At 40.0% G+C, this 25,127-nt stretch overlaps 4 protein-coding genes and 1 pseudogene across 4 annotated transcripts; 1 reads left to right on the forward strand and 4 right to left on the reverse strand.

The window, feature by feature from the left end:
- Positions 1-1,675: 1,675 nt before the first annotated feature.
- On the reverse strand, positions 1,676-4,695 carry LOC134291767 (pickpocket protein 28-like). Its single transcript, XM_062859926.1, is given in 1 exon segment — positions 1,676-4,695. A coding segment is annotated over 1 exon segment (1,770 nt). The 5' UTR covers positions 4,110-4,695; the 3' UTR covers positions 1,676-2,339.
- On the reverse strand, positions 2,340-4,109 carry LOC134290923 (pickpocket protein 28-like). The gene is made up of 2 exons (XM_062858154.1): positions 2,704-4,109; positions 2,340-2,637 (listed from the first exon to the last, which is right to left on the reverse strand). The coding sequence occupies exons 1-2, from the start codon at positions 4,107-4,109 to the stop codon at positions 2,340-2,342; spliced, it is 1,704 nt and encodes a 567-aa protein (XP_062714138.1).
- A 9,142-nt stretch (positions 4,696-13,837) lies between the features above and the next one.
- LOC134290924 (pickpocket protein 28-like) lies at positions 13,838-15,344 on the reverse strand. Its single transcript, XM_062858155.1, has 2 exons — positions 14,206-15,344; positions 13,838-14,129 (listed from the first exon to the last, which is right to left on the reverse strand). Exons 1-2 carry the CDS (start codon positions 15,342-15,344, stop codon positions 13,838-13,840), a joined length of 1,431 nt encoding a protein of 476 aa, XP_062714139.1.
- Positions 13,838-16,103, reverse strand: LOC134289506 (pickpocket protein 28-like; annotated as a pseudogene).
- A 5,266-nt stretch (positions 16,104-21,369) lies between these two features.
- LOC115267806 (pickpocket protein 28-like) lies at positions 21,370-24,148 on the forward strand. Its single transcript, XM_029875152.2, has 3 exons — positions 21,370-22,033; positions 22,090-23,079; positions 23,139-24,148. Exons 1-3 carry the CDS (start codon positions 21,660-21,662, stop codon positions 23,413-23,415), a joined length of 1,641 nt encoding a protein of 546 aa, XP_029731012.2. The 5' UTR covers positions 21,370-21,659; the 3' UTR covers positions 23,416-24,148.
- The last annotated feature ends 979 nt before the right edge of the window (positions 24,149-25,127 follow it).

Genomic DNA, 25,127 nt, shown 5'->3' on the forward strand with positions numbered 1-25,127 from the left:
CAAATCCCAGGGAAATTACGAATTAAATAACCCGAGGATTTCCCGATGGAATCCAACAAGTTCTCCAAGCAAATATTGGATAGTTTTCCGAAGAAATCCCTGAATGATTTCCAAAGGTATACGTGGAGGAGTCCCAGAAGGAATCTCTTGAAAAATTAATTAAGAAAGTCGGCAAGGGTTTTCTGATGATGATCCAAAATAAATTTCTCCTAGAAATCTCAGGATAAATTCCCGAATTCCTGAAAGGTATTCGATAAGTTGAAAAGCTATCAACCCCAAAGTTCAAATTTTCAAAAAAAAAAGAAGAAAATTAATGAAACAATCATAATTTGCAAGACTGTAGAAGAATTTAATGTTCACCAAATTTAAATAAAAATCAATATTTAGAAAGATATGGCACTTGAAGAAACAGCATCTTTTAATTAATCAAAAATTCAACTTTGAAACGTTTGCGCCTCTAAATATCCAATATGTTTGGGTCATATCCAAAGGTTTCTTTTTTTATGTGATTTGAATCTAGAAGAGCATACGAATTTCAGGATTCAACAACTTTTGGAAAATAAGCTGCACCCTAATGAACATCCCAATAATCAACAATCAATTCTGGCTGTCATTCACCACCTCAACATTCTCTGATTCTCATTTTTCAATTCATCCTTTTTTCCTATTTGAAATATCTAGACAAACCTCGGGAGGTATTCGTCGGAACAAAAATATCTAGTGGAATGTCCAGAAACATATATGGAAAGGAATACATATTTAAGAAATACTTGAAATCATCCAAAAATGCGTGCAAGAATCTCCTTACAGCAAAATAAGAAATAAGAAATCACAAAACCCTGCAGAAAAACTGCAACTCCTAGAGCTATAAATAATATATTGAGTGAAAATTATAAAATTTAAGCGGTCAGACAATAGCAGCAAATGATGTCTTATAAATGCCCTTCTCGCCGGTTACGAAATATCCGAACATTTGATCAATAGGTTTTCTAGCTCTTGGCTTGATATTTTTTTTAATTCAGATTATTATTCACATCATTAGTACCATCCAACCGTGATTACGGATTGAGGCTAGGATTGAGGTTATCCAACCGATTTGTGTCCAAAATGGCCAAAGTCGTTAATTTTTGGTCAGACTACAATTCTAGTAGCCAAGCAACTAATATCCTCAGCTTTTAGCGATAGGAAGCGCTGTCTAGCGGCAAAAATCTCAACCTTGTTTTTTTCCTACATTTGGTTATTTTTTTTTTTTCGTGCGAACAACAAGCTCGTTGAGCAACCCCTTAGGCTTAATGGAACAATCATTTTTTTTTTATCTGTATTAACGAGATTTTTAGCCCTAGGCTAGTTCATCTCGGGACCCACGCTTTGCTTCCCTTCCGAAGGAAGAACTCACATTTTTATGAGTATGTCGGGAGTGGGATTCGATCCCAGGTCCTCGGCGTGATAGTCAAGTGTTCTAACCATCACACCAGGTCCGCTCCACAACAATCATTTTACTGAAGCTTATGGGTGACAAAAAAACTAATTTAAAAATAAAGTTTAACCTTAATAATGTCACAGACAAGCAGACGTAACACTTCGAACATTTTCCGATTCAAATCATATTCACGAAAACATGTTTACCCGATGCTAAAATTACTGAGTTTGGCCAACCATATCAACTAGGAGGGTCTCCAGTTAGCCTAGTGGTTAAGGCTATGGATCGCCAATCCGGAGACGGCGGGTTCGATTCCCGTTCCGGCCGGGAAAATTTTCTCGACTCCCTGGGCATAGTGTATCATTGTGCTTGCCTCGCAATATACAAATTCATGCAATGGCAGGCAAAGAAAGCCCTCCAATTAATAACTGTGGAAGTGCTCAAAGAACACTAAGTTGGAGCGAGGCAGGCCAAGTTCCAGTGGGAACGTAGAGCCATACAGAAGAAGAAGAAGAAGAAGAAGAAGAAGAAGAAGAAGGAGAAGAAGAAGAAGAAAATCAACTAGGTGGGGGTAGTAGGCAACCATCAAACTCGAACAAAAACGATGCGAGCGCTACGAATGGACAGTTGGCCAACAATCTAATTTTTCAATAGACCGTTTAATCAGTGTGTTACATCTGTTTGTCTGTGCTAGTGTTCCTTACGACGAAATATGTATGTGAGTATATTTGTTTGCTCATGAAGAGTTTTATTCCATTATAACAATAAAGAGAAACATCATTATGGTTTAAGAGTACACCTAGCATTGTTATTAAAACCTGCTGTAAATTATTTGAATGTAATCACAATCTCCACTTGTCTATATAATATCACAAAATGTCGACCATTAAACATCATAATTGGACATAAATTTGACGAATCACTGTAACTCCTTATCTCCTTTCATCGACATCGACAGCAAACTTATTCCCGGCACTTCGTCATATTTCAAGTTTTTCGCATCCACTTCGGCACGTTTCTGCTTCCTCCACAGTGAAAAGGGACGCACCGTACAAAAGTAACACAGCTCCACCAAACTCAACAAACTAACACCCATGCACAGCCCCAGCAACCCTCCGCAATTGGCCAGGAAATCGGTCAACCCGTACAGCTCGCTTCTCTTCGAAGTCATGAATTGCGCCTCCTTGAAATAGATTCCCAGTCGGGCCACGTGCATTCTGAAACCGAGCGAGAGGAAATGAGTCACCTTCGTGTTCATCATCAATCGAATTTACGCAATTTACCCTGTGGTGCTATTGAGAGGAAGTTCGATGGCCTGGCTCCACTTCTGCCAGTCGAAGTCCGTTTGCGTGATTTCCGCGTCGTATTGGATGGAAGTGCACGCCGGTAGGCAGTTGCACTGAGCTCGGAAGTTCGCCTGCTGGTCCTGATGGCTGACCAGGTCCATCTCCAGAAGGTCGTTCTCCGCATCAAGCATGCAATAGATTTGATTGGTTTCGCAAACTGGGGTGTCGTTGGCGTACATCATGGAGAATTTGACACAATTGCAGCGCTGAAGAGTGTAGTTTGTGAGGCATTCAAGTTCGCAGTTGTCCTGGGTGTAGATTTTGAAGAACTGCAGATACCGTTCGTTGTTGAAGAAGCACTGGCGGCGTTCCGGAGTGTAGCTGCGAAGTCCCTCGGTTGTTGTGACCATTTGTGGTTTTACGGCGATGGTGACTTCTTGATCCACCGGAACGTGGACGAATCTCTGGGAAACTTGTGGATACTCGGCGGAAGAGTGCAGCAGAACTTTGAAAGCTTGTACTGGTCCACGGCAGAGATAGTCCAGGTCGTGGTTGCTGGATAACAGAAGTAGTGAAAGGCCTGCGGAGTAACCGGGTCCAAGGGTTCGATAGGGGTATGAACTGAGCGTTGCCTCTGAGGAGTATCCTTGTTCAAGCGTCCAGTGTGGAGCTTTATGATGTTCCGACAAATACGGATCCACCGTCTGAATAACATCGGTGCGAAGCAGTTCTGCAGCGGACAAAAGGTTAAAACTCACGCAGATACCCTCTTCGGTCATAGTGTGGCTAAACATGTCCTCACAAAATTTGAGTTCACTTCGGATCATGCAATATTCCATCATCTGGTACATTGAAAGAGACATTTCGCGGACAATCGAGGCATAACTTTGGTGACTTGCTTTGTTAGGCAGCGAGTGTGCTTCTCTCAATACGATGGTGTAAAACGTCCTCTCACATAGCTGCATCATTGTCAAAAGATAGTCTGTTCGGTTGAAATCTCCTGCTTCACCAGAGTCCATGTTGATGAACTCTCCAAAATCTCGAGAAAAGTTCAAAATTTCACTTTTAACTTTGGTCTGCGGACAAATGGTCACCGCCGGAAACGGAATCTGCCACACCGGAGTAGATTTTTCGTTAAAACTCACAATCACCGGTGTTTGGTCCCACTTTTGGTACGTTTTCAGGATCAACATCACACAACTTCCCACTGACAGGACAAACACAACCACCCACCAGAACTTTTCGCATAGCGATCGTTCCCGGCATCCGAAATATCGAACTCCGTGCACCGAACTGTTGCTACAGTATTCCAGAAACAGCTCCTTGGCTCCGGCGGACGCCAGCTGAACTTTCGAGCGCTCCATTTCTCGCGACGGTCGAATCGTTTCTGATGTCGTCGTCATCGTCGGTCAGTGTTTTCCGCAATCCAAGAATAACAAATTCCACGCCGTAGGCCGATGAATATGCAACAGGTTGCGTAGCCAGGGCGCCACGGGATTGGCGTGAAGCACGAACTTCCGGACCGGACCACAGTATTGCATGTAGAAGCAACACGTCCCGGGAGGAAAAGAAATGAATCCCTTTCGGCTCAGCTCAGCAGGCGTAAATCGGACGGGCATAGCTATATGGAACAAGGTCAGCTCCATCCGTATGCAAATGAACATGTTTGTTTCCAATTAAAAGTACATTTCCATCCTGGCGGGTTGGGTGTTGTTTTTCTTGATTTATTTACAACCCCAATAGGAAATCAACGAGCTCCCAGAGAAACGTTGGGGAAGGAATGGCTGTGCACTTCTGTGGGAATTTCAACGTTATGAAAATGGCAGTTCAGCACGCTTTGGTCGTCGCGGGGTTTGTAATGAACGTACGCATGCAAATTAGAATTCATTTTCACCTCCGTTAAACGTCAACATTATGGAGCGATGAAAGGTATACGCAATGCCATGGCGTCATAAATGCTCTTTGTTTTAGCATTTCCCGTGTTACTTACCATGAGAAACCTACCTAATAAAATAATATATGAGGATCGTTAACCCGTTTAAGCCCAAGCTAGCTCACAAATTTAGTTTTTAAAGTTACTATCAATATTTATTATACTATGAAACAAACATACAAAATTTAACGAAAAAGATGGAACCTATCACCTATTCAGAAGTAATCTTCAATGTAACTCCTCACAATCTAAAACCTGTATCCGCAATAATCGGGACACAGAAGTATGGCAGTAACTCTGTACTGAATCAATAAAAATTGATCAAAAATTAACTGAGAATTATTTGATGTATGTTTATTATTTGTGCAATATTTCATTAAAATCGATGCAATACTTTTAACTGTGGATGAGAAACAAACAGACGTGGTTTTTAAGATTTTGTACAATCATCACCAATTTTCATTCGCATACTAGATGGTTCTTTTCCGCTACAATTCAAAGTTCTGTGAGGATAATTATGAAATTTTGTGAGCAGTTATGATACTTATAGAGACACTTTCTTGCAAAATTTCATCAACTTTTATCGATTGGTTTGAAAGACACTGGTGTTGATAGGGGATAGTGTTAGTGAAAATGTTTCATGTTTTTCATGTGCGATGTTTGCCCATTCATAACTTTTGAATGTCTCTGCCATTTTTCATGAAATTTTCACAGAAAGTAGTTGATTATGTGTGTATTATTCCTGCAAAAGTTGGTGATTGTTGGTGTAGTACTTTCAACAATACAATCGAAACAATAAGGGGTGCTCACTAATTGTTGCCTGAGGGGCTAAAATCACGGTTAGCCACAATATATGTTTCGGCTATAAAATTGTTGATAGTGCATCGATTTTTTTGAAATTTTGCCTATGCAAGGGATTTGTATTGAGAGGTTTGTGTTCAAAATTTCAGCCATTTCTTTTGTCAAACTCAAAAGTTACAGCGTTGACAAGCTAAAGCAGTGGCTGTACAAAATTCAATTGCTCGCGTTCTACTGTTTCATTGCTACAACGAAAGGTACTTCACCGATTCAATTGAAATTTTGCTGGTGAAATAAACACATCTTGATATATTATCAGGCAAAATTTTAGCAATTTTAATGAATATATTGCAGAGTTGCAGCCATATTTCTGTGTCCCGATTATTGCGGACACAGGCTTTAAGAGCTAGTTGCAGCGTTATTCAACGGTAACTTGTTCTGTGGCTTAGTTGGTTAAAGCGCTGGACTAGCGATACGGAGCCGTGGGTTCGAATCCCACCAAAGTAAGTGGTAACTTTTTCACTAATTTATCTCGCAATTCGTCAATTAAACGTGCTTTGCCCAAAAATACTTCAAGTGTCTACATCCTTGTAGAAGAACGTCCTGAGAAGAAAAAAATCATGAATAATTCCTCCAAAATATTCCGGCAAAATCCTGTTATGTACCTCTACAGAAATTTAGGAAAAAGTCCTTAAAAGAATCCGGTTAGGAGTCCTTATAGAAATTCTGAGAAAAATCTCTGAAAGAATTATAGGACTCCCGCGAGGATTTCTTGGACCAATCCCAGGAGGGATCCATGAGGCGAAACTGGGACTAATTCATCATTTTTGTTTATTTTATTTGTTATTGAATAACGAAGCAATATTTTCAAAATCGGGTTTCGTATACATGTAGAGTATGAATCATAGATTAAATACGTAGTGGAAAATAGTTTAATTTTAGAAGAAACCATTTTCTATTATGTGTGAAGAATTAGCATTAAGTTAAAATTCACAAATACAAAAAAACTAAAAAAAAAAACATTTTCTATTATATTTTGATAACCACTTAGTCTTGAAGCGGTTTTGATAACCGTTGTAAAACCTTATACCTTTCATTTCGGTTTTATGATTGTTCTTAGAACCTCTTCTAGACTATTTGACTAAAAAATGGAACTTGGGATGGTTTCTGCAAAAACGACAAACATTTTCTACCACGAAAAAGAAATCTGAAAATACCGTGATCGATACTGTACATGTTAACGAAAACCGATTTTGAAAATATTTCTTCGTTATTTAATTAAAAAAATCAAAAACTAAAAAATAAGGAAATGCGTCCAGTTTCGCCTTCAATGGAGTCCCTGGGAAAATCCTTGAAGAAAGAATTTTAAAAATTCCAGGAGGAATTCCCAGATGAATTTCTAAATGTATACTAGAATGAATTCTGGAACAAATTCTCAACGAAACCTCTGTGAAATTCCATTGAAGTATACCAGGAATCCGGGGAGGAATCGCCGGAGCAATCTCTAGAAATATCGTACGAGATATCACAGAATCTAGAGAGAAATAAGAACAGAATTCTTGGGAGGAATTTCAGAAGGAATACTGAAAAACATACTTTCGGAAGAACGCCAGAAGAAATTCAGGGAGGAATTGCGGAAGTATCCTTCGGAAGTTCTTCAGAAAGTTTTTCACAGTTTCTATTTAAAGTTCGTTTCAAAATTTCCTTTAGAAATTCCTTCAGAGAAACCTTCAGAGTTTTTTCAAAAATTTCCTCTTGAAAAACTTTTATGGATTTCTTCAGAACTTCCTCCGTAGTTTCTTTTGGAAAACCGTACGAAAAGTCTTTCAAGTATCCTTCAAAGAATCATTCAGAAAGGTTCAGAATTGTTCCAAAAATTTATCTAAGCAAATATTTCATAGTTTCCTTTAGAAATGGTTCCATGAGATTCCTCCATTAATTTGTCCAGAGATATAATTTGTCCAAAATTGGAATTTGGTTTCAAGATCACGCAAGATGTGTTTCAAAAACTCCTGTTTTCTTCAAAAAATCTTCCAGGAATTCCTTAGGAAATTTTATCTGAAAGAAGTTTCAAATATTCTCTCAATTTTTTTCCAAAAAATCGACAAGAGTTTTTTTAGGTAAATTTCCACGAGCTTCTTCTGAAATTCCACCAAGCATTACTTTAGATATTCTTCAAGGTAGGGCATTGCTTAAGAAAAGTATTCAAATATTTTCTCATATATTATTCCAGTGATTCCTTCAGAAAATCTTCCAGAGATACCTTTAGAAATCCATACAGGTATTTCTCAAAGAAGCCATATGGATTCCACTGAAAATCCCCGCAGGAATATGTCCAGAAACTCATTCAAGGATGCATACAGATAATCCTACTGGAGTTTATCAAGAGATGCTTGCGTTATCACTTTAAGAGTTTTGTGCAGAAACTTCTCTAAAGATTCTTTCAGGATGTCCTCCATTTATCCCTCCATGTTTTTGCCAGAAAAATCTCTGACAATTTCTTAAAGGATAACTCTAAGAATTTATCCACGGTTTCTTAATAATTTTGTTTCAGATCTCTTATTCATTTCTAAAAGTAATCCTTCACAAATATTTCAAGATATTTCCTAAGAATATTTACAGAAGCTTACCTGTCTTACGAGTCTTCAGAAATTCCTTCTAAAATATATCCAAAAATGCTCCAAGATTACTTTCAGAAAATGTTTCAAGAAGTTTTCCCAAAAAAATCTCAATGAACTTTTAAAGGAATTCTTTCAAGGGTTTATCGTCTAGTTTCCGAATTTTAAAGAAATTCGTTCAGAAGATCTTTATCTATTCATTTAGAGATTCATTCAAGAATAATACTTCTGAGATTTTTACATGAATTTTACTGGAAATTCCTTCAACAATTCACTCAGCGCTGCTTTTAAAAATATCTACTCGGATTTCTTCTGAAATTCACATAAAAATATCTTCATAGACTGTTTCAGAATTGTAGGCAATTCTTCAAAAAAAAATCGGCAAGGGACTAATTCAAAAGTCCTCCATGTTACTTTTTAAAAATTCCTCTAGAATATTCTTTATAAATCCTACAAAGATTCATTCAAAAAATCTTTCAATGTCTCTTGCAGTAATTCCTTAAGAAATTCTTTCAGGAATTGCCGCAGAAATTCTTACGAGAATTCTTTTTAGAAACTTTGGCTGCGACTCAGTCAAACATATCTTCAAGGATTCTTTCAGAGATTTGTGAAGGATTCGTTTCAAATACTCCCCCAAGGGTTTTTTTTTCAGAAGTTTTTTCTCAGAAATTTCATGAGAAACCCACTCCCGACAAACTCACAAAATATGAGTTCTTCCTTCGGAAGGGAAGTTAAGTGTGGGTTCCGAGATGAACTAGCCTAGGGCTAAAAATCTCGTTAATACAGATAAAAAATAATTTAAAAATAAGAAACACTGGAATAAATCTTGAAAGAGCTCTCAAGGAATTTGAGGGAAAACCTGCAGGATGGTCTGATGGAATCGCGGGAGGAATTCACGAATAAAAAATCCTGAAGAAATTTCTGACGTCACCTTTTGAACAATTTCTGGATGAATGCCTGAGAATACCTGAAAAAATCCTTACGATACCTCCACTGCTCTTTGAAAAATCATAGGAGGTTTCTGGAGGAACTCTGGAAGTTAGTCCAAAGAAAAATGGCTGGAAAATTTCGGGATGGACTTTTGGAGAAATCCGTGGATGATAATTACTGAATTCATCTCTAAAAAAAATGTCTGCAGAAATAACAGACAAAGGTACTGGTGAAATTCTTGCAAAAACTCCTCAATAAATGTCTAGGGATCTCTGGAGGTTTTTTTAAAGCAACTATTGGGCGATCTCATTGAGATACCTCTGCAGGAATTATTGAAAGTATTTTTTATTCTACTTCTGAAGAGATAGGTAAACAACAACCATTGAAGTACTGGAGAAATTTCTGAAAGAAATCCTGCAAATTCAAATCCCGGGAGATTTTTTAAGAGAATCATTGAAGAAATTTCTAAATGAATAATTTTGTGCTTGAAGGAATCTTTGAAAGAATACCTAGCAGAGCTTGAGAACTCTTAATAGGTATTCAAAGCAGAATTTCTTGGATCAGTCGTCGAAAAATGCCAACGAAAAGATTCTGGAGTGGTTTCTGTAGGAGTTTCTGAGATAATATATGGAAAAATTTCTGAAGCATTAGCGAAGAAAACTGAAGGAATACCCAAAGAAAGATTTGAATATATACTCTAAGAAATCCCTGCAGGACAAACTGTGGGAGCTTCGGAAGGGAAGTAAAGCGTGGGTACCGAGATGAACTAGCCTAGGGCTAAAAATCTCGTTAATACAGATAAAAAAACTTCTGGAGGAGTTAGCTGAAGAATCAATGAGATTTTTGAAGAAGAATTTCAAAACAGTTGCCTGAGAAAATAGAATCCCTAAATATATGAAGGAATTGCAACAATAACTTCTGGAAGAGGTACTTGAAAAACCTGGAAAAAATATCATAAAAAATTTCCAGAAATAGCATCTTTTGAAAAAATCTTTGGAGAAATTCCTAGATAAATCCCTGGGGTAATTGCTAGAAAAACTTCTTGAGAAATTTACAAAAGAATTTGTGGAGAAATTCCAAACGAAGAAAATCCCAATCGGGAGAAAATCTGGTTTCATTCCTGCCCGAATTCTTTTATAAATGTTTAAAGAAAACACGAACACATGCTTGAAGTGTTGTGCAGCAATCTTTGAAAGAATTTCCATAAAATCCTGAAAGATAAGCAGGAGGATTTTTAAAGGAATTCATGAAGCAACGTGTGGACTAGGTTCAAGTAAATAAACGAGGAGTTTCATGGAAAAAGAACTAGTTTAAAATTTCACAAAATGTGGAAAAATCTTTAAAAAATACTGGTCAGGAATACATTCCAAGATAATACCTTAAGGAATTTTTTTAGGAACTTTGCTGGAATCATTATATGTACATAAGAAGGTATACAATCTAGAAGAATTTTTCGAGGAATCTTTAGAAGAATTCTAGCAGTACTCATGAAACATTTCAATATGATAATTCTTAATCAAGCGCCATATTAATGTAATTTCCATGGAGGCGTACCAGTATAGGGGCACAATAATTTAAATTTTTGAGTAGATAACCAGTTCTAAATTTACCACGACAGCACCAAAGGGGGTACCAGGAGATTGCAGAGACTTTTCGAGGGTGTCCAATGGGTTTTCCAGGGAGTTGAAGGGGGTCTCTGGGTCATCTCAGGGGATTCAGGGAATTTCACATTGACTTCATATGGGGTCTCAGGGGCGTTTCAGAGGCTCCAAGGGAGTTTCAGGGATGTATCTGGAGGTCTCCAGGATATTTCAGGGGTGCTTACGAGGTCTCAGGGGCTCATTGGGAAATCTCAGGAGTTTTCAGGGGGTTTTATGGAGTCAAGGGGGCCCACTGAAATTCATTGAAACTCCCGCTCCTCAAACACCCTTAAAACGATCATGAAACTTTACAAAATGCCTTTAAATGCCTCTGAAACCACTGTAACGCCCTTTAACCCTTTGAAGCCGGCATTTTTTCAAGCATTAGTATGGTTTTTTTTCTACGTTTTTCAATAGTTTTGGTGGTCAATAGCATAAAAACGGTAGAATGTTACGAAGAATATTTTTTCTTGATATCATAGGTCATCCAAACTGTTCTTGAGTTTAGATCCTTAAGTCTACGGGTGTAACGGTAACTTCCTTCATTATAAAATGCTACGATTTGTAATCTATCATGTGCAGTAAATCTTCTGAAATTTCAACAGACAGTATCAGATCAGTCGGGATATCCTAGGCATCCAAATTGTTCTTGAGTTTAGATCCCAAAGTCTACGGGTGTAGTGGTAACTTCTTTCATTATACAAAGCTATGATTTGTAATCTATCCTGTTCAGTAAGTCTCCTTAATAGACAATCTCAGATCAGTCGGGATATCCTAGGTCATCCAAACTGTTCTTGAGTTGGGATCCCAAAGTCTACGGGTGTAACGGTAACTTCTTTCATTAAAAGCTACGATTTGCAATCTATTATGTCCAGTAAGTCTTCTGAAAGTTACAGTAGTTGTTTTTATCAACTAAGTTTCAAAAAGCAAGAAAGCCCATAATATCCCAAAAATATATAACAACGCTTATTGCTTTTGTAAGTACAGTGGATTATTAACGTAGTGACAAAAGCTATTATTACAAGTGTAGACCTGAAGCTATGGTCTCCGGAGTAGTGTTGTTGATCTGGAATATCTCAAAACTATCTTGAAATGACTCATGCTACACCAGGGAGATTACAGATTACAGTTTAAAGTTCATTGTGAGAATAACTACTGTTACTTTCAAGAGCTAAACTTCAGGATAGTTTGGACGATCTTCAATGTCCCAAAGGCTCATAATAATATATAGTAGACTTCAGGTTGGTCCAGTCACCACGATTGTTTATGGAACGTTACTCAGTATGTCAGATATAGCTGATGAGTGATGTTACGAGTAGACCTGAAGTTCTGAACTCAAAGATAGTTTAGCTGACCTAGAACATTCCCATAGGGTCTCTAAATGACATTTGAGATTTCTAGAGCTTCACGGATCTCAGCAGAATACTCTATGCTGTTATTTATGGTGAAAACGCGTAAAGTTTTTCTTGTAGATTTGAAGGACTTCATTATAGAACAAATTGAACGAACCTGAATGTCCCAAAAGTTTATAATAAAAAAGTAGACATCAGGTTGCTCCAGTAACCACGGATAAATATGCAACGTTACTCAGTATAGCAGATATGGCTGTTATTACGAGTGTAGATCTGAAGTCCTGAACTCCAAGGTAGTTTGGCTGACCTAGAATATTCCTGTAGTGTTTATAAATGATATTTCGAGAGCTTCGCGGTTCCAAACAGATTATGCAATACTTTTATTTATGGTGAAAACACATAAAGTTTTACTTATAGATTTGAAGGACTTCATTATAGAACAGATTGGACGACCCTCAACCGTGGTTGATTATGCAACGTTACTCGGTATAACAGATATAGTTACTGTTACAAGGGTAGACCTGAAGTTCTGAACTCCAAGGTAGTTTGGCTGACTTGGAATATCCGTATAATATCTATAAATGACATTGTAGATGTCAAGATCTTCACTGACCCCAGTAGGTTATGCAACGCTATCACTTGTGGCGAAAATACATAAAATTATTCTTGTAGATTTGAAGGACTTCAATATAGGATAGTTTGAACACCTAGAACATCCCAGAATATAAAACACCTTTTAATATTCTTGACGAAGGATAAATGAATACATATAAACTTAACCCACATCCAAGTTCAGCTTTTAGAACAACTGGAATGTCAATTATTTCTTTTTTTAAATTCCATGGTGTTCAGGGTGTTCTAGGTTATCAATGAAGTCTCAAAAACAAATATTCCTATTTTTCCCTAATATAGGACTTAATTTGCAACAACTTTGCCGAAGGCAGTATTTTTTTATCGAATGAGTTAATTCATACAGCCGTTTTTATGTTGGGGTCATATATGACCCCTCAGACTCCAAAGGGTTAAAGGATTTTGAGGCACCCCTGAATCGCCCTTAGATCCCCGTGAAACGTCCCTGAAACTTCTGCAGTTCCATTGACACGTCCCTGAAATCCTCGTAATCTCATTGAAACGTCAATGAAACCTGTCGGAACGCCCTCTCCTCAGAAACAACCTCCTGGAACGCCCTGGAACACCCTGTTTCGGGTATCTCTGGGAACTTCCTTGAAAACCCCTTGGCGCCATCTCAAATTCTCTCTTTTATGCCTTTTCGATTTTTCTCCTTCTCCTTCTTCTATGTGGCTCTATATTCCCACTGGAACTTGCCCTGCCTCTCTTCAGCTTAGTGTTCTTTGAGCACTTTAGCAGTTATTAATTGAGGAGCTTCCTTTGCCTCCCATTGCATTAATTTGAAAATTGTGAGGCAAGCGCACTATGTCCAAGGAAGTCGAGAAAAGATCTCGAATCGAACCCGCCGTCTCCACATTGGCGATCCAAAGCCTTGTCCACATCACTACTCGAATGCATTATAAAACATGTATTTCTGAAACATTATACCATTCAGCTTATCTGTGACAGGGGGTTAAACTATTTTTGAAAATTTATGCAGGAGCAATCATTGCGGTCATATTCGGCTTTTAAGATAGTTAGGCATCTTGATGATGTTTTATTACTGATGACAAATCGCCATGCTTTATCAGACACACTTAAACCATTGTTTCAGTAATTTGGTGAATCCATATATTTGCAACACACAAGAATATCACATGAAAATTACCTTGCCAAATGTATATAACAAGAGCCATTTATTGCCCACTATCTGTATTCAATTAAAACACATCAATAGCATCACACCTTATTCTACTTTTCATTCAACGACCCCGCTGGTGGTTTTTCACTACTTGCACCTCCAGCTTTGACACCACATTTGCTACAATCACCTGTGCTATCCTTCCTCGCCATCGGCACCATCCACAGCCGCACGGCACAAAAGTAAATCATCTCCACCGCGCTCAGCAGGCTCGCGCCGATAAACAGGCCCACCAGACCGCCAATGCTGGCAATCAGATCGGTCTCGCTGAACAGCTCCCGCCGCTTCCACGCGACAAACTGCGGCGTCCGAAAGCCCAACCACAGATTGGTGGTGGTTATGCTGTGGAGAACAGTTGGAAGTCGTTTTGAGCTTATTGATGATGGCGACACACGGGTGAGTGGTGTTTTGTACCAACCTGTTCTCCATTCGTTGAAATCGTTTGGTGGGGAATACCGTGACATCGGCGTCGTAGGAAATGGATGTGCAAGCTGGGAGACAGTCGTCTTCTGGTTTCGGATACAGGTGGATCCGATCGAAGGACATGCTGTATTGGAGGCCTTCCTGTTCTGCTATCCAGCAGTAGGAATCTTCTCTGCCGACGCTGCACGCGGAGATGTTCTCTCGTCCTGGAACCGGGAACATGGCACACCCGCAGTATCGGGTGATGTAGTCGTCGATAGACTCCAGTTCGCAGTTGGCGACGGTGTAGTGTTGGAAGTATTTGAGCTTTCGCTCACCTTGATAGTAGCACTGCCGCTTTGCGGGGAGATAGTCCTCCAGCTCATCGGAAGTGGTGGTCATGTGAGGAGTGATGTGCAGTTCACCGTCCTGGTTGGCTGGGATTTCGTAGTACACGTTCGAGCTTTGAGGATATTCGTTCGGTACGTGAAGGATGATTTGGAAGGACGCCGTAGTGTTCGGACGGTGTCGATTAGCTTCCGGGATTGCACGTTGTTGTATGACCACGGAGACACCGTGAAGGGTCCCTATTCGAAACGCTCGAACTGGGTACGATGGAATGTGATTGCTATTATTGTAGCCGAGTTCAAGGTTCCAGGATGACACTTCCGTTATTTCGCGAAGGTATCGATAGTTTGTGACATTGGCAAGCACTTCCGGGTGAAACATTTGATTAGCGGACAGCACGTTAAACGTCGCACAAGGCATTTCTCCAACCAAAGTTGTCGTCACTTCACACTCCTTGTACGGATACGCGTAGTACACGCACTCTACTCTGAACTCACTGGCACTGTAGTTGTGAACTTCTGGGCAGATGGTGATCGCGGGGAAAGGAATCTCCCATATTGGTGTCATTCTTTCGTTGATCGCAATGATCACCGGAGTCTGCTGCCACTTCCTGTAGATCGCCTGCGACAAAATCGTACACGCGGATATCGACACAATAAAAATCAAGACCCAGAACACTTTCTCGATCGGCGGTCTACTACTCGACGCCAGGTACTGCATTCCGTGAATCGACGAACTGGAAAAGTACTCTTCCGCAAGCATCCGTACGCGCCTGAAGAAGCCCCGAATTAATCTTAAAACCGCCATTACGCGCGTACCGTGTGCGGTGAATCAAGAGTTGAATTGAGACTGATCATTCGATCGGACGTGATCCAGATCCTAAATAGAATCAAACCCTATCGCGAGTGTGAGACTCAGCCGGACACTGGCATTGACCCTTGGGCAGCCTCAGCCAGTCAGTCTGTCTGTCCTGCCGAGTCAGTCAGCGCCAACATTCGTATGTAGTACGCTCGCAAGTGTGCCACTGGGGAATCGCGACGACGGCGACGACGACGGTTTGCGTTGGTTGCCCGCCAGTGAGGCCTGATCGATGGGTAATATATTACGTAAGGAATGCTTGAATCTGTTGAGTGCGTGACACGCGGCAATCCGCTTGGCGCTTAAATGGTGACAGTTGCTCCTAAACAGTAAATCAATCACATAACTCGCGCAGCTCAATGCGAGCAGGTTGTTACGGTGAGAACAATTGTAACTGTGCGCTAATAACTCTACGTCACATTGACGTTGGGGGACCCGGCACGATGATGGTGGAAAAAAATGTTTCAATATTTGTACTGCGAGTAATTGGAAGCATCGCCTTATTAGAGTGGGAACAGATTAATAGAGCTGTTGAGTGGCTGGAGGCTACTGATTATTGATTGGTGGAAGTGCATTTGCTGTGATTCAGATGCTTGATTCTGGCACGCTGAAGAACTACTAGGCACGTTCCCACTTGGAATTTGGCTTGTATCTTTACATCTTAGCGTTGATGATGATTAACCTGGGCTTGTTAGGAGAATATCTGTAGGTAAAAAGAAAATCGTGTTAAGTACTGTTCCTTTGAATTCCACTAAGAATTGGCATCCTTTGATAGATACGTACTACTATCCAAAACTCCAACAAACTTTAACTTCCTTCGGAATCCTCTCAGAAATCTTTCAGGAAATTCTTACCATTATTTCTTTTTTAAATCTCACAGACGTTCCTTCTTAAATTCTTCCTTGGATTCTTTCTATTTTTTTCCCCATGAATGAATTCTGGAAATATTCCAAATATGCCTTCCACTATTAAAATCTAATTTTTTTTTTGGAAAGAAGTGAAAGGATTTTTTTTTTAAAATGTTTCCCAAATTTTCTTTCCGAAAATCATTCGAGTATCCAACTCGAATTTTTCCAGGAATTATTCGAGATGTTTCTCCCGGCAACGAGCATTAGATCCCTTCCGGATTTTCCGAGGATTCTTCGCTGTATTTTTGCAAAAAACTCCTCCCATAAACTCCGGAGATATTTAGAGCCTTCTCCAAAATTCTTTTAGGAATTCTCTGCGGAATTCTTCTAAGAATGCTTTCCAGAATTTTTCTAGTGGTTCCTTATGGATTTCATGCAAGAGATTCAAACCCAGAATTCATTCAAGTGTTCCCGGGCATTTTCAAGGATTAGACCCGGGTTATTTTTTTTTGTTTTTGAATCAAGTGAAACTTGAGAAGAGAATAGGATACTATCGAATCGGGAAGCGCGATTTCTGGCGATGTCGACAGACAAAATAAGGATCATTAAATAAGATGAGGTTTCGGCGAAGAAGATGGCGTTGCCAGGAATCGTTCCTTCAAGACCTCTCCAGTGATCCTTCCAGTAATTCGCCAAATATTCTGCGAGGGTATTATGTACTCAAAGGTTTCTCCAGGAACTCTTTAGGAGATTCTACCTGGAATTCTTCCAAAAAGTCTTTCAATGATTCCTCCAAGAATTTCTACTGAGACTCCTCCGAATATTCTCAAAAGGTTGCTCTAGAAATAGATCCATATATTTTCCAGTGGTTGCTTCAGAAATTGCTTCACAGCGTTTGTTTTTTCAAGTGAATATTTGTTTCAGGAATTTCTCCAGAGATTTCTTCGGTATTTCATCCTGAGATTCCTCCACGAATGCCTTCAGAAATTTATCTGGAATTTTTATCATTAGACCCTATAGGAAAATCATCTGGAAACAACTTTGGTCTTTTCTTAAAAAAAAACTCTTAAAGCTTTCTTTAGTTGCCAGAGAACTCTCCAAGAATTCCAGGTATATCAAGAGTATCTTGCAGAGATTTCACAAGGGATTTCCTCCATGAATTATTCCAAAGATTTACCCAAGATTTTTTTTCACACATTTTTCGCAGAATTCTTTCGGTTTCCTCTAAGAATCGATCAAACAATTGTTTCGGAATATATCCAGTGGCTCCCCTTGTTTTCCATGCAAAGTGTCCACAAAATATATCTCAAACGAATTCTTCTAGGAGAATCCAAAGATTTCCTCTGGACTTCTTGAAAAAAAAATTCTAGAAACATTTACAAAGTCTTCAAAGATTCCACAAGGAGTTTCTCTAGAACTGCTTTCAAGAATCCTCCAAGAATCTTTCTGGAAACTCAAACATATTCAATCATTCAATTACAATGATTCCTCACTCAATCAAAGCTTCATCTGGGAATACCCCAATGAATTCTTCCAGGATTTTTTCCAAAAATTCTTCTGAAAATACTTTCAGATGTCTCTTAATAAATTCATTCTGAAGTTCCTGTGGAATTCTTCTAGAGATTCCACCATGACGTTCTCCATGATTTTTTTTCTAAGGTTCCAGGGATTCTTCCTGTTGCCTAATTCCTTCTGAAGTACTTTCTGAAATAGATTCTTCTAAAACTTTCACCACAGGAATTCTAAAAATTCCTTCAGAGATCCTATCGAAAATTCCTCTATGGCATTCTTGATAAGTTTACTGGATAAGCCAGAAACTCTGTTTATTATCTCTATTACGAGATGTTTAGCCCCAGGAATAGCTCGTCTCAGGACCCACAGCTTCGCTACATTGCTGCTAATAAAACGAAACAAAAAGCCGTTCGTTAGATCACTAATCAGTAATGAATCAATAACTTTTTCCACAAGCTTCCAATCGTTTTGCGGTGTTCGAAAGAAAGTTTCAGAAATGATTGTTCTATAAGAAGCGTTGATTGATTTGAATTAAGGAGACAAAGGGCGACTCTAGGATTTTTTGTTTGAAAGTGTAACTTTTCCCATAGTAAATCCTATGAAAACTTTGAACCGCTTGCGCTAAATTATAGTTTCACCGATTGAGCTGAAATTTTGTACAGTTCATATGGGACCTAAATGGGATCCAAAAAGTCGACTGGAGCGAGAATTTGATGTTTGTCCCATGCTACTGTCCATCTCATTCACACACATACATAGACTCGTACAAACAACTGTCATATGACCAGGGGGCGGACATCGCTATCTTTCTATTATGCTAGCAGCCCCCAGCCAGACTACTAAAACATCATCAACTCCTCCTAGTTCAAAGCTAATCTCAATCTTGTAACTTTCTTCTGCAGATAGTATAGACCATCACTCTTTTTACCTACAGCAAGCAGCAATGCTCCATCCATAATACGGAAGTCTTTCTAGCCAAAGACAACAGTATAAGGGGCCATCCATAAACCACGTGATCACTAGTGGGGAAGGGGGGGTCTACCAAAAGACCACGAAAAGCCACGGAGGGGGGTGGGGGGTCTCAACCAAACCACGTGGTTTTTTTATTTGGTATTTTAATTTTCTTATCTGTTCCAAAAACATAAAATAAATTTGGATTTAATTCGCTTAGTTTATTTTTTCTGTCCACAGCACGAAAAATTGTGCGGCCTGAAACCACGCAAGACCACGGTGGGGGAGGGCGGGTCTAAAATTCAGGAAAAAAAAATGGCCACGTGGTTTATGGACAGCCCTTAACCGTCTTCCGTAATCCGACTGACCGAAAGCACCTTCCTGGATAATCCAGGCACGTGCAGGATTTCTTTCAGTGTCACATCAATTTTCTTACCATTCATCCCGATTCTGGCAATCCTTCCTTTTACGCTTCCTTTCGCCTTCACTGTTTTCCGTCTGCTAACAACACTTCTTTAGGACATGGATTCCACCAACCGAGATCATCTGTGGAATTAGTCATGTGCTTCGTACACCCTGTATCAACAATCCATCCTCCCGTGGCAGATTCGTTACTCCTCGTAATCATCGTGAAGCATATTCCACGATCTTCACATTCACTTTCCGGATGCGAATGCCTTGCAGTCATGGTTTGTACTTCATCTTGTTTCTCTATACTAGCCTTCACTTCCTCCAACAAAACGGGACAGTTTCTTTGGAAATGGCCTTCACGTCCACAGTAGTAGCACTTTCGAACAAAATTCTTCCGCTTTTCACCTTCCACTGTTGATTTCATGGCCTTTTCAAGGACGCTGTTCTCTGTTTGATCTTAACTTCTTCTTCGCCAGTCATCCAAAAGCTTCCCTTTAATGTAGTCCAACTTGAGATCGTCTTCCGGGCGGCCTTCCAATGCTGTCACAAGCGCGTTGTACGACTCCGGCAGACTGGATAGTAGAATCGCTACAACCAGATGTTCTTTGAGCGTTTCGCCCATCCTGGCTAGACGATGGACCAACTCCGAGGCCTCCGTAAGATGGTCCGACATGCTTCCGCCTTCCTTCAATCGCATCGAACAAAGTAGCCGAAGAACATGGATCTTGTTCGATTGTGATCCCCGCTCATGGTAGCTTCTGAGCTTCTCCCACATATCCTTCGCCGTTGCAGCTTCCATAATGTGGACCAACTATTTTTTTTTATCTGTATTAACGAGATTTTTAGCCCTAGGCTAGTTCATCTCGGGACCCACGCTTTACTTCCTTTCCGAAGGAAGAACCCACATTTTGTGAGTTTTTCGGGAGTGGGATTCGATCCCAGGTCCTCGGCGTGATAGTCAAGTGTTCTAACCATCACACCAGGTCCGCTCCACAGGGATCAACTGATTGTCCTCAAGCGCCAAACCGATCAAAGCTCGTGCCTTCTCATCTTTCCTATTCCAGGCTGTTGTCACGTCCACTGGATCTGGCTTGGGATCCTTGACAATCGCCCACAAATCTTCCCGCATCAGCAATAGTTCCATTCGGAACCTCCACGTCGACCAGTTCACCTCATTCAATCGATCGAGTGCCACTTTTGCTTCTGCCATTTCTCGACTTTTGGTCACACAAAATCATATTTTGGACCACTGTGCAACGGTCTTCCAAACTGTTCAATCGCTTTTCACACAAGCGCGCGCTCCAGTCAATCACTGTCCATACAAGCTCACTTGATGTCCGTCACAAAACAGTTTCAGCAAAACACTTGGCGCATACAATGCGATGGCCGCTCCTCCTCGGTCAAATTCACTTTCAACTTTTACACATCCGTAACTTACGTCCGCACTTAGGTCCGTACACTACTTCTCCCGGCAGCCAAGTATACTACTCCCGAAAATCACTGGCTGTTCCAAATTATAACCAGCAAGATAGTAGCAATCGTATCCACCGCAGGAGTGATTCAATACACTCGAATCGTTATACAACGCAACTCGATCAAAAAATATCTCTTCGAACAGACACTTTTCCAGAACACTTTCTTCGCGATACCTGAGCCCATTACCAGTTGGGTATCTCAGCGCAGCGGACAAGAACAACCGATCGACTAGCTAATTAATTACCGTTCCGGGAGTAGTGATATATACTAACAAGTAGACGGACCTCAGTTTCATCCACGTCTATCTACAGTTACGGAGTAGTACGGACTAAAAATATAAACAAACATACATTGGCATTTATGCTTCGTCAGCTGTCCATCTCATTCACACACATACATAGACTCGTACAAACAAATGTCATATGACCAGGGGGCTGACATCGCTATCTTTCTATTATCCTAGCAGGGGGCTGTCACTACACTACTCCAACAGACACGTCTAATAATCTGTTCAGTTATAAATCATTAATTACGAAATGACCGGGCGTTTAACCCAGAAGACCCACACGTTTGCCGTTTCGACAATATAGGTGACGACGTCATTCTACTTCGAAGGAAAACAGGCCTATTGTTAGTTCTTGTGACGGACGACACACATTTCTCAAATTAAGGAGACCTGATGCCTTATACAGAGTTCAAATATCCAATTTTCGATAATTTTAGTTTTCACAAATACGTACAATGTGGACCACCCTAATGCATGACATTTATCCAACGTCATTCACTCTATCGTATCCGGTCTAATGACCCATCAACGTAACTGTCCATTTCAACGTGGTCAGTGGAGTAGCAAAACTTCACCGCTCACAACTTTCATTATCATTTGCATTGGAAAATGCGGCATTCCAGCTATTAGATGTCATACGAACAGCGCATCACCCATCAATCTCAACTACGGTAAACGGCTTAGGCATGGCGACTTCCACCAGTGTGCTAATTTTCACACGCTCGGAGGGAAATTGCAACGGACGCTGTCAGTTCTGTCGCGTATTTAGTCCCGCTCGGGATGACTCTCGGAAAGGTGAAGGCCATTCTTCTGAAGGCGAAGGAAATCTTCTTGGATTTCGCCTCCAAGACCTCGATCCACGGGGTGAAGTACTTCGGCTGTCCGGATCGTAATTGGTGCGAAAAGTTCTTCTGGATTACGGTGTTTGCCCTTTCGGTGTGCAGTGGGGCTCTGCAGATTCGTAAGGTTTACGAGAAGTGGGACCAAACTCCGGTGATTGTGAGTTTTGACGAGAAGTTCACCCCAGTATGGCAGATTCCTTTTCCGGCGGTTACTATCTGTCCGGAAGCGAAGACGCCGATTTCGGTGTTGAATTTTACGAGAGAGTTCCATCGTTTTGTGGATCAATTTTCGAAGAGGAATCATCAAGCGAGGTTAGAAGAATTTTGATTCGTTGAATTTTCGTGTGTATCATTATGTTCCGTTTCAGGGACGATGCCCTACTGGCGATGATGCAGCTGTGTGATCGTGCCAACATATTCACACTGATCTCGAAAACCGTGACTATCCCAAACAAGAAGACCTTGGAAAGTTACGCGTCTCTAATCAGACTGTTGAACATTCCTAAAGCTGAAATGTTGGACGATTGCATATTCCTCGGCGAAAGATACAACTGCTCTGATCTGTTTTCCTACACGCTTACGGAAGAGGGAGTTTGCCTAACGTTCAACATCCTCTCCGCGAAAGACATGCTTCGCACGAATGTTCTCCAGTCAAGTGATCCCTACATTACCGAACAGTCGGAAGCTCCCTACTGGTCTCTCGAGATGGGCTATTCTCGTGAAGCGAACATCACTTCCTACCCCCGTCGAACCCTTGGACCCGGCTACTCTGCAGGACTTTCGCTCTTCCTACGCTCGGACCTCACAAACCACGACTACCTCTGTAGGGGACCCATCCACGGTTTCAAAATCTTGCTGCACTCCTCCAGCGAATTCCCCCAAGTATCGAACAAATTCATCCGGATTCCCATGAATCACGAAGTCACGGTCGCCGTCAAACCGGAGAAGATTTCCACCAACGACGGATTGCAAAGCTACAGTCCCGAGCGGCGGCAGTGTTTCTTCAACAGCGAACGCTATCTGCAGTTCTTCCGTGTGTACAACCAGGAAAACTGCGAACTCGAGTGCCTAACGAATTTCACACTTCATCGATGCGGTTGCGTCAAGTTCTCGATGCCTCGAACGAGCGCCACCCCTGAATGCGAAATCAATCAGTTTCGGTGCATGTGGAATGCGGAGATCGAACTGCTCGAAATGGGACCTACGGGACACAAGCTGGAGGAGTTGAACTTCCGGGCGAGATGCAATTGTTTGCCAGCTTGCACTTCGGTTCAGTACGATACGGAGATCACCCAGGCAAACTTTGACTGGGTACGGTGGGCTCGCACGATGAACATCTCAACGATGGCAGTAAACGGGTAATTTGAAATTCATATGTTGATAAACGATGTAATTGGTTTGTCATGTTTCCTCACAGAATGCAAATCTCACGACTGGGGATCTACTACAAGGAATCGCAGTTTATGACATCAAAGCGAAGTGAGCTGTACGGGTTGACGGATTTTTTGGCCAATTGTGGAGGACTGCTGGGACTTTGTATGGGCATGAGTATGCTTAGCGTGGTGGAGTTGTTCTACTATAGCTGTATAAGGCCGTTTGCTTTGTGGACGCAGAACACTGAAAAAGGTCAGCCTGGAAAGGATGGAGTTGTTGCCGTTGTCGAGTCGAAAAACGCCACAGTTAAAGGTGACTAACGGCAAGATTTCCTGACTGATCAATCCAAAAATAATTAGGATGGCTATAAAGAAATAGTAGGGCGTCCCATATTTAGAGAAAATAGGAAGTGTTGATAGTTCTACATTAAAACATTATTGATTTGTCTAAAACAAATATCGTCTCAAATAATGAGGTCCTTATCTCAAAGCCGTACCTCAAGGGGCCTAAACGTCTAAAAATTGTTTGAGGACTCAGAAACATGGATTTTTTTTCGACGAGAAAATACCCCAACTGATAACTTATAACTGAAAAAAAAATAAACTAAATTATGTGATCCATATTCTCTTCGCAGTAACTACTATCCGTACTTTCTTAACCAATCTACGATCAATGTTCAAAAATAGTCCTTTGAAAATTTTTACAGAAATAACTAGTGAAATTCCCTGATTTTTTTTTAAATTATGTTTTAGAATTGATTCAGAAATTCCTGCATAAATCTCATCTGAGTTCCTTTCTGATCCCGTCAGAAATTCTTTGAGAGATTCCTCCAGAAACTTCTCGGAAAACTTATGCAGAAAACCAACCATGGATATCTTGAGAAATTACTCGTTTAGTTTCAATGGTTTCGTTTAGTAAAATAATAGTTTTCTATAATATTTTCTCTTAAGTTTTCTATACATTATTTCTAACATAAATGAAAGAACTTTGTTATAAAACCTTCCTTGAAATTCTCCTTAAATTGCTTCATGGATTTGCTTGGAAATTTCTCCAAGAATTCTTGTTTTCAGAAAGTCTTTCACGATTTTGAAAGTTCTTCTAAAACACTTTCCATGGATTTACTTAAGAAATTCCTTTTAATTTTTTCCAGAATTTTCTCTAGAGGATCTTTTTGAAATTTATCCAAGAATTCCACTAGAATCGCGTCTATGAGTTCCCTCAGAAAATTCTTCATGGATTATTTTAGAAATCCCTACGAGAATTCGTTCAAAAAATCATCTAAGAATTTCTTCAGAATTTCTCAAGAAATTACTTCAAGAATTCATTAAGAGAATATTGAACAGTCTCCTTCAGAAATTCTTCCATAATTTACAAAAATTCCAGGGGTACGTTTAGAAATACCTTAATAAATTTATCCAAATACTCCTTTTTTTTCAAAATTGCTCCATGGATTCCATCAGAAATTACTCCAGGAATTCGGTAAAGGTTCCTTCAGTGTTTTTTTTTTAGAAATACTTCAAGGGATTTTTTCAAGAAACTTCTCCAGCGCTTGCTTTAAATAGTATTTAATGAATTTCCAGGAAATTTACTTTAAGAATTTTTTTAACAAGATTTTCATAGATTCGTTTGAAGAAATCTTCTAAAACTTCTCTAGGATTTTTTCAATAATTCTTTCAAAAAAAAAATCTTCGAGAGACTTCTTCAGAAATCCGTACAGGCATTTCTTTAAGAAGTCCTCCAGAGACTTGTTCAAAAATTAATGCTGCCGGAATGTGCCTAAGGGGTTATCCATAAAAAAACTTAAGAAATTCCTCCGGGGAATCTTGCATTATTACTTTCAGTGATTAAGACAGGGATTCCTCTAGATATTCCTCCATATATTTCCCCAGAAAATTTTCTGACGTTTTTTTCAAGCATAACTTTATGAATTCATTCAGGAATTCTTCAATGAATTTATTAGAAAAAATATGAGATGAACCAGCCTAGGACTGAAAATCTCAAAAATAAAGACAAAAAAAAATTGGAAAATATC

This window comes from Aedes albopictus, chromosome 3, assembly GCF_035046485.1.
Source record: "Aedes albopictus strain Foshan chromosome 3, AalbF5, whole genome shotgun sequence".
Classification (NCBI taxonomy): Eukaryota; Metazoa; Arthropoda; class Insecta; order Diptera; family Culicidae; genus Aedes; species Aedes albopictus.